The following is a 12,751-nucleotide window of genomic DNA, read 5'->3' on the forward strand; positions in this document are numbered from 1 at the left end:
GGGTGAAGGGCATACGGGATTCTTGTGTAATTTTTGTTTTAGCTGCAATGTGAATCTACAGTTATTGCAAAATAAAAGGGTAAAAGCATAATACATATTATCTCTATTCCTCAGGCAAAAGCAAAAACAAAACTCAGCCAGACATATTTGTGTGAGTGTATTTCTAGATTTTTCTATATCAGTCCACTGGTCTGTGTGTATATGCGTCTGGCAATAGTTCACTACCTTGATTACTGTAGCCATATAGTAAGTCTTAACAGCCAGCACAGTGATTTCTTTCTTTATTATTTATTCTTCTAAAAATTGTTTTAGTTATTCCGTGTCCTTTGTCTTTCCATATAGATTTTATAATAATGAGCTTGTCTATATTTACAAAAATCTTTTCTGAGAGTTTCATAAGAATTGTGTTAAACCTATAGATCAATTTGTAGAGAATTGACATCTTTACTCTGTTTGAGTCTTTGAATCCATGAATAGAGTCTCTCTGTTTATTAAATCTTCGATTTCTCTCAGCTGGTTTTGTAGTTTTCAGCATACAAATCCTGTATACGTTTTATCAGATTTACCTCTAAGTATTTCAATTTTTCTGAGAAGTTGTCAGTAGTATTGTATTTTTAATTTCTGTATCTACATGTTCGTTGTTAGCATATAAAAGTGTGATTAGTTTTTGTAGTTTGTACCCTGTAACTTGGCTGACTCATCGATTGCAGGGGATTGTTTTCTCGTTGTTTTTTAAGGAATTTTTTAAATCTTGGGGCGCCTGGATGGCTCAGTCGGTTGAGCGTCCGACTTCGGCTCAGGTCATGATCTCGCAGTTCGTGAGTTCGAGCCCCACATCGGGCTCTGTGCTGACAGCTCAGAGCCTGGACCCTGCTTTGGATTCTGTGTCTCCCTCTCTCTGCTCCTCCCCCACTCATGCACATTCTCTCTCTCTCAGAAATAAAGAAACTTAAAAAAAAATTTTTTAATCTGGATTCCTTGGGATTTTCTACAGAGACCATTGTATCATCTGAAAATAAAGATGGTTTTGTTTCTTCTTTCTTCCTTGTGTTCCAGCCACCTTCCTGTATACGCCGACATACAGGAGCCCTACGTGTACCTGCAAAACAGCCACGTGGAAGTCAGCAACCTCTACCTGGGCGTGCCCACCAAGGCAACCATTAGACTCATCAATGGCACACTCCTGCCCACCCGCTTCCACTGGGGCAAGGTGAGTGAGCCTGCACGGTCAGCACCAGAGGCCCGTGCGGAGAGGGACGTTGCCCCCCAGGTGCTCCCCGGAAGAGAGGCTCTCCTCTCCCCCGTGGCCCTGTCCGTTGCCCAGAGTCTGTTGCTGCCATCAGAGGCAGCAGCCCTCTGGTCACCATCACCCTAGGTCTCCCGGGGCAGCTTGTTCAGCCCAGCAACTCCTGACAGGTGTGAGGTTCATCCAGGGTCGGGAAGGGGAGGGGAAAGGACCAGCGGATTACTCCCACCGACGAGCACGCAGCCCCCCTGGTCCCGCTGCGGGCCCCCAGCCTGCCAGCCTCCAGCGCCGCGTGGATCCTGGGTCCGTGCCGGGAACCCCGCGGGTGACAACAGGCCTGTCCTCCTGTCTGCCAGCTGCTGGGGCACCAAGCAGACTTCTGCACGGCCAAGGTCTCCCCGAGACGTGGCACGCTGGGTCCCAGTGAGGAGCGCCAGCTCGGCCTGGAGTTCACTGCTCACACCCAGGTGAGTACGGTGGTGAGGGGGCCCGAGGCACTGGGAAGGCACCCCGCAGCCGTATCTGTACTGGCGGGGAGGTCTGCCTCAAGTCCCACTCCTGCCTCCCATGAGGCTGGGGTCCCCGTCCCCATTAGGCCTGCCGTCTAGGGATACGAGGTCAGGAAGCCCGGAGCAGGCCTGATTGTGCTGAAACCCACTGGCCACGTCTGGCCTTTGGCTCCAGCTTACCCCTCCCCTCCTCTGCAGCCGAGGGTGGGCCCGGCTTTCCAATTTGCCCGGATGATCCGAGGCTCGCTGGTGGCCACCTTGTCCCAGGAAGGGCACGGCTGCTCCCCAGCTCGGCCCACAGGAAGGCCATCGGGGCTGGCTGCCGGCTGTTTGCAGTTCTGGTGGGGAAAGAGACTCCGTCTCATTTCCTCCCTGGCAAACGTGGACAGAGTAGACTTTCTTCCTCAGCTGCATCTGAGCTCCAGGGTGACGGGCAGATGGGCTCAGGCACAGAGCAGACCCGACGCGGGCTGGGCTTGATTTCTGTCGTAGCAGCTTCATCGGAATGAGCGTGTGGCTTCTCCGGAGGCCCACTTTGAGGGGGTCCCCGTCCGCGTGGGCATGGCCAGATATTTGGAGCAGACTGAGCCAGGAGCCCTGAGGAAGGGCCCAGGGTGTGGGATGGTGGGCTAGGCCGGTGACGGTGGCTCACCGGAGGGAGGGACTGGGGAGCCCTTCCAGAGACATGGGACGGGACAGAGGTCAAGACTTTGTGCTGAGCGCCCCACAACAACCACCTGTGCGAGGGAAGACCGTCTCAGGCCGCCCTGGGACTTACCTGTAGTGATGTGCCCCCCGGTGGGCTTTCTTACAGGACGAGCTGAGCCATCTGGCCCTCCCTTGTACCGTGTCGGGCATGAAGGAGCCAGTGGTCCTGGGCATTTCTGGGAAACCCCAGGGACTGCAAGTGGCTATTGCCATCTCTGCGGAGGGCTCTGATGGCAGGTGAGCCCAGGGCTGGGGCCGGGGCCCGAGGGCTGAGCGACCGTACGAAGGACTAGCCTAGCAGTGGTGCCACGGTGGCACCGGCCTACTCCCGGCTGATTCCTGCAGCGGGGAAAGGGCCACGGTGTCACTGAGGCCCCTCACGACCTCTGTGGGAACAGGTCTCCCTACCCAAACCCTGCCCTCTGTGCGGTCTTTCCCCACACACTTGGAGGTGTGACATCCAGGCGGGTAGGAGACGCAGGGGACGGGGCTGTCGGCAGCTACGAGGCCCAGCAACTGGGAGACGGGCCCGTCGCCCCGGGACAGGGAGAGTTTATGGAGCCGAGGCCCCTGTTGGCACGTGTCTTGGGGTGGCAGCTCACCGGGGAGGCAGCCCAAGGATGAAGCCTAGCGCGTAGGTGGCTCTCGCGCTCCCACCCAAGCAGGCTCACTGGGCAGGGCCAAGGGTGGCGTGTAACTTGGTGCCCCTGGGCACGGGGCAGCGTTCCCAGCACAGAGCTGTGGCCGGACCACCCGCAGGAGCTCCGCCTCGACTTTGGCTCCGCGGTGCCTCTGAGGACCCGCGTGAACCGCCAGCTCATCCTGACCAACCGCTCCCCGATACAGACGCCCTTCACCCTCAAGTTTGAGTACTTCGGGGGCCCCCCAAACGGCCCGAATCAGAAACCCAGCCTGTAAGTGTGGGGATTCACGTCCCAGGGAGGATGTGGCCGGGTGGGTTGGCCCCGTTGGGCACACGTGTGGCCTAAGTGGCCAGAGGCCGGCTGGTATGAGGAGAGAGAAGGTGCGTCTCTCCCTGTGTTTAGACACGGAGACACGTGGAGGAGGGGTTCCCACCGGCCCACTTCCCGGACTCTGGGGGGGCCTCCGGGAGAGGCCGGGGGCTGTGGCGAGGTAGAGGGCTTCCGGTAGGTCAGGCAGCATGCAGGCCAGTGCATAAGGGAGAAGTTCACTGGCAGCGGAGGGAGCTGTGAGGGCAGAGACGTGGCAGTGAGGCCTTCTGCAAAGCTGTAACTGGAAATCAGCCCCCGGGGGGAGTGGTGGCGCCCAGAAATTGGCAGGTCCTGCACCCCCCCAGCGAACCCCTCACCGCTTAACCTCCTAAGTCAGGGGAGCCCAACATAAAAACCCCTGCCGTGGGTGGTGGGAGCCACTAGGGGTTTATGGGCCATTAACTCACCCACTCCAGGAAAGTTACTGCACACTCGATGCTGGACCGATGTCGGCAGGAAAGACTGGAAAGAGGGCCTTTTGCAGAAGGCTGGGCAAGAGAGGAGGGCCCTGGGCTGGGTCTGTATCCAGGATCACCAGGGCACAGAGCCTAGGGATAACAGGTCCCTCCTGAGTTTCTTAGAAGGCAATGCCTGGGCTGGAAGGTGGCCGGTAGCTGGGGTGCTTTGGGCGACAGGGATGTGGCAGGCCCCGAGACCGGAGAGGGAGGTGAACAGACCTGACTTCTCCCCTGCGAGGAGCGGGCAGAGCCGCCTTCCTCCCCCTGTGCCCCTGGTGGGATGCTCGTCGCCCAGAGAGGTGGCCCGGCTCTGGGGAACAGGCCTGATGGCCTGATGCTGTTTCTGTGTCCCGTCTGGTAAAAGCCCTGACGTGCCCCCTGCCCTGCTGAAGACGTCGCGGATTCGAGAACGCTTGGCCAAGCGAGAGCAGCTGAGTAAGAACCCCGGGGCGGGCCAGAGCAGCATTTCCTGGGGCCTTCTCAGGGGTGGGCTGCCTGCCACAGGGAGGGGACCCTGGCCACAGACCCCATTCCAGTGCCTTTTCTAGCAAGACCTCTGAGATGGCCATAGCCCTCTGTGCCCCCCTTTCGAATGAGGCCATCTTCTGGCTAGGGCAGATGGCCTGTGCACAGGGCCTGGTTTTGACTGGGACGGGTGGCGGCTCCGAAGGGAGGTTTCCCACTGGGGCCTGACCCCCAAGAGGTAAAGAAGGCCGTCTGCTGGATTCTGGGCTCCCAGGAGGGTCTGCTTAGCCAGACCAAGGAGAGCCTGTGGAGCGGCTTCTCTGGTACAGTGTTTCGCTAACTCCTGAGGGTTTGGACCTCATTCCTACCCTGGAGTCCTGAATCCCCATTCCTGGTTCTCGCCCAGATTTTATGGAAAGCCTGTTGTCTCATGGGAAAGGAGCTGCCTTCTTTCCCCACATTTCCCAGGGCATGCTGGGGGCCCACCAGCAGCTGCGCATCGACATCACGGGCTATGCAAACATGTGGGGCGAGTACTGGGACGACCTCATCTGCACGGTAAGGACAGATGGCCTGGGCCTGGCCTCACCTCCCGAGCGCTGTCTCCTTCAACCCCTGGCCCTCAGCCTCTCAAATCTCTCCACGTTGTAAGACCGTGCCCACTGAGCTTGGGATAGGCATTCACCTCCACGGCAACCACAGGGATTCGGGCAGGAGAGGTCCTCGTGAGCAAAACCTTCCATACCTTTTCCTGTGGGGTCCCACGAGGCTGAGCCCCCACTGAGGAGGGCAGAGGAATCTGATGGGCCGCCTGCTTGGGCCAGGACATGAGGCCTGGAGGGGCAGTGAGTGTGGAGAAGCCGTAACGGCCTCCCAAAGCCATATTGTCACCTAGCCGTTGGTGCATTCACTCACTCTCCCACTGGCCCTCCACTCACTCGTTCAGGGTGCCACGGGTACCTGCTGTGCATGGTTCTTGTGTGGTCCTCTGGACTGGAGGATACAGGGATAATTGCGAACGGATGACCCAACAAGCATTTCTTAGTTTAGTACGGAGGGGTGAGCTACGTACATTGTCTTATTTGGGGAGGGAAGGCCGTGAACAGAGGGAATGCGGAGCCAGGGGATGCCATGGCAGCAAGGGACAAGAGACAAAGGATTGGTGTGTGTTTGCAGGTGGGCGACCTGCCACCAACAGTCATCCCGGTGCATATGGCGGTCGTGGGCTGCCCCATCAGCTCCCTGAGGACCACTTACTATACCACAGACCAGTTGCAGAAGGAGCCTGTCATCAGGTGACCCTCCCCCCCGCCCCCGGCCTCATCCTCTAACCCTTGAAACCCCCTGGCCTCCAAACGTGGCTCCCCGTGCTGACTCGTGGCCCTCCAGCTGGCCCAAGGCCACTTGGTGCCACCCAGCAAGAAAGCCCCAGGACAGGGCTGCCCTGGAGGAGAGAGGCATGTCCCCTCCGGGGACATGGCTGCTGTCTGCACATCGCAGAGGGCTTTGGAGGATAGAAGTAGCAAGTAGTCCGTGTGGCCTGAGGTCAGTGCCAGGCCTGGGGCCCCACCCCACGAGTTGGGACCTGCGCTGTCGGTAGATGGGGGGTGGGGGTGTGGAGCGGGTGCTACCAGGGCATCCAACAGCCCAGGTCCCAGCTCACCAGGCACCGCACGGGGAAGGACTCCAGCCCTGGGTCTTCGTGACTTCGGGATAAACCACTGCGGGCCTCCTCCCGGCCTGAGCCCCAGTTCCAGCCTCCTCTCCGAAGCAGCCCCGCCTGCAAGGTGCATGCTGGTTATGGCTGCGCTGAACCCCGTCTCCTGCCTCCAGGTTCGGCACCCAGGTCTCCGGAGGAGACACAGTCACCCGGGTCCTTCGCTTGAATAACTCCAGCCCCTGTGGTAAGAGGCTCACGAGATAAACTGGGGCTCTATCTACTGGCTGTGCCATGCGGTGGGCAAGGCTGGGAGGGATGATGGGGCCGAGGGAAGCTGATGGCCCGTGACCAGGCCCAGGAATCCGGGTGGCCTGTGGTGACTGAGGAAGACCCCGGAGGGCCCAGCAGGGGAGCGACCAGCCAGCCCGGAGGATGTCAGAGACAGCTGCTTCCATGCTTGAGCGCAGGGCTTGCCCTTGCCCAGCCGTGGCTCCCTCAGTGCGTGGGGCCTTAGATGCTGTCCTCATCAGGTTCACTTTGCAAAAGGACAGACACTGGCAGGGGACACCTTTTCCCATCCCTTTAGCCAGCAGTACTGAGCCACAGCCGGGTGCTGTACAAGTTGCTGGGGATCCAGAGGGAACAGACGGCAGAGTCCGCCGAGAGGCTCCCGTGCCGATGGGGGTGCAGACGGGACTGTGGGCTGCCCCCAGGTTGAGGGCATCGAGGGGACTGCTGGAGAATGGCATAGGGTGCGGGGCAGGCTCCCCCGTGGAGGGGCGTCCAGGCTACGAGGAGGGAGGACGAGCCAGCTGGGCCTGAGGAAACGTGTGAGAACGGGGAGCGTCTGGGCCACAGGAGGAGCTGAGGTGGAGGGATTAAGGCGTCGTGAGGCTAGGCCACCCCACAGGCTGAGCCAGTGTCTCGAGGGGCAGGGCCAGGGCAGGTCTGTCGTTAAGCTCCTTGGCAATTGTAAGGAATGTGCAGCAGGCGGGGGCGCTGGCAGCCTGTGACCCTGCTCCGTGTGTCCACTAGGTCCGGGCAGTTAGGGGAGGGACACTGAATTTGCGCTTTAATCGGCTTTATTTTATTAAGGTCTCCTGGCATCTCCGACTCTTGATCACAGGGTTGGAAGCTCGAGCCCCACGTTGGGTGGAGAGATTACTTAAGACTAAAATCTTAAAAAAAAAAAAAAAAAAAAAAAAAAAAGGAAAACCTCCTGGTGTTTCCAGCAGTTTCACTTCTTCGCCGCTGTGTCGTCAGATGCATTGAGAACTAAACGTCCTCTGTGTCCTTCCCTGTTTTCACCCTTTATCGCTTTGAGATGTTTCTTTGTAAACAACAGAGAGCTGAGCTTTTTAAAAGCCCAACCTGGCGTTATCTTTTAATAGGGAAAATCAATCTATATTATTTCTCTCTTATTTTGTGATTCGTTTTACTTTTTCTTTCTTGTGCTCTCTGTGACTTTGCTGTGTTTTCCTTTGGGTTAGTTTGGAATTTCTCTTTTACCTTCCTTCCTTTTGGTGGTTCCCTTCCCGGCCTCGGGGCTCATCATCATGCGCACGTTTCTGTCTTTACTGAACTTCAGAGAATGGAGGTCACTGGGTGGCCCTGGTGAGAGGGATTTGGTGGGTGTGAGAGGCAGATGCCAAGGTAATAACTTGAAGAAACACAAGCTCGGGCACCTGGGTGTGCTCACCAGGTCTCCTGCAGGGCGGGCCGAGTCAGACGTGAGCTGGGAGTGGCTGAGGGCAGAGGACAGTGGGCGACGGTGGATGGGGTCCTGCAAGTGTGCTGTGCAGGCAGAGGTGGTACTGGGAAGGTTGTCTGGCAGAGGGAAGCTTGTCCAAGACGGGGAGAACTGGCCTTGCCTACGTGCGGTTGAAGCAGGTGGGAGAGGGGAGACTGGGCAGGGCTGGCCCCGGAGAGGGGGTGGGCTGAGGCGGCGGGAGGAGGGAGGATAGCACAGATGCCCGCCGGTACACGGGCGTGTTGGGATGGGGTGCCGGGGCTGTGTGGACTTGGGGGCTCCGGGAGGTGAGCGGGGGCTGGCAGCCTGGTACCCAGGAGGCAGTGCAGGTGTCAGGGAGCAGGGAGGGCGTGATAGTGGGGACCAGAGGGTCAGTTCAGTTCTCCAGGGTTAGGCTTTGCCAGGTGGGCAGAAGGATGGGGGTAAAGGGGGTGAGAATCCTGGCAAGATGGTGGCACCCAGACTAGCCTGGCTGAGGATGGAAGTGAGTGTGGCAGGAGGCGATGGACGGAAGGGAGAAGGTGGGGAGAGGGGCTGGAGGGCCTGGGGAAGCTGTGAGAGAGCCCCAAATGCCTGGAGTGGCGCATTTGGATGTGAAGGCCTGCTCCCGCAAGGGGGTCGGGCTCCCGCAAGGGGGTCGGGCTGGCAGAGCCAGCTGGATAGCCTGTGGACTTTTCTTGTGAAGTGGCACTAGGAAGGAGGCAAGCCCGCCCTCCTCCCCCCCCCCCCCCCCCCCCGGCCCCTAAGTGCAGAAGAGGTAGCATCAGGGGTTGCGGGGAGGGGGTCCAGGGAAGATGCGTCCGCCCCTACCTCAGCCCTCACCCCCCGTCCCAGATATCCGCCTGGACTGGGAGACCTACACTCCGGAAGACAGGGAGGACCGGCTGGTGGAGCTGCTGGTGTTTTATGGGCCACCCTTCCCGCTGCGGGACCAGGCTGGAAACGACCTCTTGTGCCCAGAGACCCCTGCAAGCAGCAGCTCCTTCTGGTCCCCAAGCTCCTCGGATGAGTCAGACTCCAGCCGTGAAGCTGCCCAGTCTGTGAGAGCAGGGGCGGAGGTGGAGGGGCGGGGTGGGCCTTGAGCCCGCGCGAGCCCCAGTGACTCTCTGACGACAGGCCGAGGGCTGCTCCAGGGTCAGCAACAGGGCCTCGCGGAAGATCGTCTCAGTCGTCCTGCGGGAGCACGACGGGGTGCCCTGCGGCCACCTGTACCGCGTCAGCCCCAAGCAGATGGTGAGGCGGGTGGGGCGGGCGCGGCCCCGCAGAGGCCCCTCGGGCCGGGCCGGTAGGAGGGCTGGGGCACTGAGGCCGCGGTCCTTGCAGGTGGTCCCGGCCGGCGGCAGCAGCAGCATCTCTGTGTCCTTCACGCCCGTGCTGCTGGGCCCCGGTACCCGGCACAAAGTGGAGTGTGTCGGCTATGCCCTGGGCTTCATGAGCCTGGACGATGAGGTGAGCCCTCCTGGCCGGGTGGGGCCGCGGCCGCTGCCCGTCGCGGGGGGCACGCTGCCCGTGACGGGTCTGGGGCTCGGTAGGTGGCAAGAGAGCTTCCCGGGAGGCGGCGGCGCCTGCAGGACTTCGCCGTGGGAGCCCTGAGACTGGACCTGTGCAGCTCTGTGAGGCCCGCACAGTGAGTTGGCTGGGCCTCCCTTCCGGGGAGCAAGGAGATGGGGAGTGGGAGGGAGAAGCCAGCAGGTGAGCCCAGGCAGAGGCTGGCCGGGGCCGGGGGAGCCGCGAGGGGACAGCCCGGAGGCCCCTGGGGCCCAGCCATGCCCGCTGCCGGCAGGCTGAGCGTGGAGCCGGACTACGGCGGTGGCGCAGAGTTCTGGCACCAGGCCAGCGACCTCATCCCCAAGCAGCCCTGTTCTGGGGTGAGTGTGCTGTCCCCCCCGCCCCCCACAAATCTACCTGGACCTCAGATATCCCTGGAAGGCCTCCCCCACCCCTGGAAATGCCTCCAGCCCAGAGCCATGGGCTCCCGAAGGGGAGAGAGACCTCCCTCGCGTCCCCCACCTCTGTGGCCACCCAGGTGCTGAGCGAGCTGGTGACCACCCACCGTCTGAAGCTGACCAACGCCACAGAAATCCCACAGTCCTTCCGGCTCCTGGTCTCCAGGCCCTTCTCTGTTGCTCAAGATGGGGCCAGCCGCAGCCGCAGAGCTCCTGGCCGGGCGCAGGGGTGTGTCGAGGAGCCGGCCACAGCCGGCCAGCCGCTGGTGCTCCGCCCAAAGGAGAACATGCTGGTCAGTGGGCACCTTCCCCTCACGCACGCACGCGTACACAACGCCCTCACACACGTGTGCGCAGACATTGGCATCCAGACACGGCACGCTCTCGCGTCATCCACTTCCAGAGCTGGAGGGAGCAGCCACGTTCTCCTCCGGTGTGCGCTTGGGCGTGGGTGTGTTGAGGGCGGGCCATACGCTGTGCTAGGTGACAGACTACCCCAAGGACCTCATCACGGAGGGGAGCAGGGGAGCAGATCTACAGAAGAAGGGCACCCTCACTCAGCATTTGCTTCCTTCTCCAGAGGAAAACTGAGGGGCAGCCCCCCAAACACAGCCCGAGTCCGGTTCTACCAGAGCCGGCTGTCACCAAGTGGTTAAAGGTCCCTTTAAGACGCCTCAGGGAAGGGCGCCTGGGTGGCTCAGTTGGTTAAGCATCCAACTCTCGGTTTGGGCTCAGGTCCTCGTCTCAAGGTTCATGAGCTGGAGCCCCGGGGAGGGATCGGCGCAGACAGCCAGGCTCCGGCCGGGATTCTCCCTCCCTCCCTCTCAAAATAAACATTTGACCTCAGCAGACAGCACCGCCCTCCACCCTGTGCCCAAGCAGAGCCTGGCGTCCTCCTTCCCAACCCCTCTCTGACCCCCAGCCTCAGTCTCCAGGTCGTCCCACACCCAGGTCTTGCTCTAGGACAATGATTTCCAAGTCTGGCAATAGAGCCGTGGCCTTTAGAAAGCTTGCTGGAGATAGAAGTTCACAGGCCCCACCTCCAGAGACCAGAAGGTCCAGGCTGAGGCCCAGGAAGCTACTTTTTTAACAAGTGCCTCAGTTGACTGTATGGAGCTAGTCCCAAAGAACCGGGGGAACCACGCATCCACCCGCCTTGGGCTAAGATTCACCTTGGCCTTGACTCACGTTCCCCTCAGCCCACCTCCTGATTCCGACATCCCCTGCTTACAAGCCGTCAGAGGCTCCTCTGTGTCCTCAGGATAAGGACACGGGCAGTGCTGGGCCAACAGGCCCGCCCACAGGCCCGCTCACGCCAAGGGGTAAAGGGAGGTTTGCTGGCCGTGTCCCCTCGGGGGCCTCAGCTCCTCGTACTAACGGGTGCGGGGCAGGGTGCAGCGTCCGTGGGCCAAACACTCCAGACAGGGGCGCCGGGTGGAGGGAGGCACCCTGCCGGCCCCGTCCGGGCCGGCCTGCAGGCCGCATGTGGTCAAGGGCTGAGCTGGGGCCTACCGGGCCGCGGGGGCCGTGGGAGGAAGGAGGACCGATCGCCAGGTGGGGAAGCTGCCGCCCGCCTTCGGCAGCGCGAGGCGACGGCTTTGCTCACGTCTGCTCAGGTGAACGTGTCCTTCTCGCTGTCCCTGGAGCTGCTCTCCTATCAGAAGCTCCCGGCGGACCAGATGCTGCCCGGGGTGGACGTTCGGCGGCGTGCCAGCGGAGAGAAGGAGATGGTGTTCGCTCAGAACCTGCTCCTGGAGTACGCCGACCAGCCCGCTCAGGTGAGTCCCGGGCCTGCCCCGGGTGCGCCGAGGGGGGCAGCGGGCCAGACTGTCCTGGTGGGTCGGCGGAGGTGGGACCCCCACGTGGCCCTCAGAAACGGGAGCGGCCCCGGCCCTTGCCCTGAGGGCCCGGTGTGCCCTGGAGGACGCCTTTCCCCGAGGACACACCCCGAGAAATACAGGTCTTCCTTCCTTCCCCATCTCAGCTCAGAACCAGGGGCCGTGCCGTGGGGTGGGACACGGGGCTCCCGGCTGCAAGACAGGTGAGGACCGAGAAGGGATAGCCTGAGGGGCGGGTTCGAGAAAGGCCAGGAGGAAGAATCAGTCTAGCCAGGCGGGCCCTCCAGCGGGAGCCCAGGGGCGGGGAAGGTGAGCGCGGCAGCGCCTCGCCTGAGGGTGACGTGGGGGGACTGGCCAGGAAGAGGGGAGATGGCCCAGAGCCCAGGAGGGGCAAAGGGCTGGGCCTCGGGGCCCCCAGGGGATGGAGGAAGACGGGGAGGGCGGCCTGACCGGGGAGCAGGACACACAGAGCTTGATGGGGGCAGGGGGGAGCGGGGTGGTGGGGAGAGCAGATGGCACCTTCCGGGCCCTTGACCTGCACACACGCCCGCCGGCCTGGGTGTTCGATGCCAGGCCAGCCCCCTGCACAGCTGCGGTGCTGCCTGGGAGCTCCTCAGAAGCTTCCGCACCTGTACCCCTGGCTCCGAGCCCGGCAGGAGTGGATGAGGGCCCCCACGTTACAGGCTCTGCTCTGTCCCCCTAGGTGGTGCCCCTGAAGGCCACCGTGGTCGTGCCCGAGCTGCAGCTCTCCACCAGCTGGGTGGACTTCGGGACCTGCTTTGTGAACCAGGCACGGGTCCGGGAGGTCTACCTCATGAACCTGAGTGGCTGTCGGAGCTACTGGGCCGTGCTGATGGGTAGGTTGTACATGCCCACGGTTTCCCCTGCAGGCTGGCACCACCTGGGAGTTCCTGCATCGGAAACTATGCCGATTCCCAAATCCCAAGTGACCCCAGGGTTGCCCTGCCCTGTGGCACTGATGGGGGCCTTCCCGGGGCGGCACATGGAGCTGCCTATGCTTCCCTTGGGGCAGGCCGGCAGGAGCCAGACAACGACCCTGGGGCCTTCAGGGTATCTCCAAGCAGTGGGCTGCTGGAAGCGCGACAGGTCAATGCACCCCCAAATACCATCACCCTCCAAGTTTTCTTCACTGCCAGG

At 61.3% G+C, this 12,751-nt stretch overlaps 1 protein-coding gene across 2 annotated transcripts in view; it reads left to right on the top strand.

The window, feature by feature from the left end:
- The window catches only part of DLEC1 (DLEC1 cilia and flagella associated protein), a 90,430-nt gene that overhangs the window by 77,209 nt on the left and 470 nt on the right, over positions 1 to 12,751 (top strand). The window contains exons 20-36 of one of the 2 annotated variants that reach the window (XM_030328403.1): positions 1,057 to 1,210; positions 1,603 to 1,713; positions 2,570 to 2,700; positions 3,186 to 3,377; positions 4,299 to 4,369; positions 4,806 to 4,957; positions 5,576 to 5,694; positions 6,233 to 6,303; positions 8,644 to 8,849; positions 8,926 to 9,042; positions 9,133 to 9,258; positions 9,342 to 9,436; positions 9,593 to 9,677; positions 9,836 to 10,048; positions 11,372 to 11,533; positions 12,297 to 12,450; positions 12,627 to 12,750. In XM_030328403.1, the coding sequence (XP_030184263.1) occupies positions 1,057 to 1,210; positions 1,603 to 1,713; positions 2,570 to 2,700; positions 3,186 to 3,377; positions 4,299 to 4,369; positions 4,806 to 4,957; positions 5,576 to 5,694; positions 6,233 to 6,303; positions 8,644 to 8,849; positions 8,926 to 9,042; positions 9,133 to 9,258; positions 9,342 to 9,436; positions 9,593 to 9,677; positions 9,836 to 10,048; positions 11,372 to 11,533; positions 12,297 to 12,450; positions 12,627 to 12,750 (2,283 nt within the window). The remainder of the gene's footprint in view (positions 1 to 1,056; positions 1,211 to 1,602; positions 1,714 to 2,569; positions 2,701 to 3,185; positions 3,378 to 4,298; positions 4,370 to 4,805; positions 4,958 to 5,575; positions 5,695 to 6,232; positions 6,304 to 8,643; positions 8,850 to 8,925; positions 9,043 to 9,132; positions 9,259 to 9,341; positions 9,437 to 9,592; positions 9,678 to 9,835; positions 10,049 to 11,371; positions 11,534 to 12,296; positions 12,451 to 12,626; position 12,751) is intronic. The other variant, XM_030328404.1, reaches the window with a different exon arrangement.

This window comes from Lynx canadensis, chromosome C2 (genome assembly GCF_007474595.2).
Source record: "Lynx canadensis isolate LIC74 chromosome C2, mLynCan4.pri.v2, whole genome shotgun sequence".
NCBI lineage: Eukaryota > Metazoa > Chordata > Mammalia > Carnivora > Felidae > Lynx > Lynx canadensis.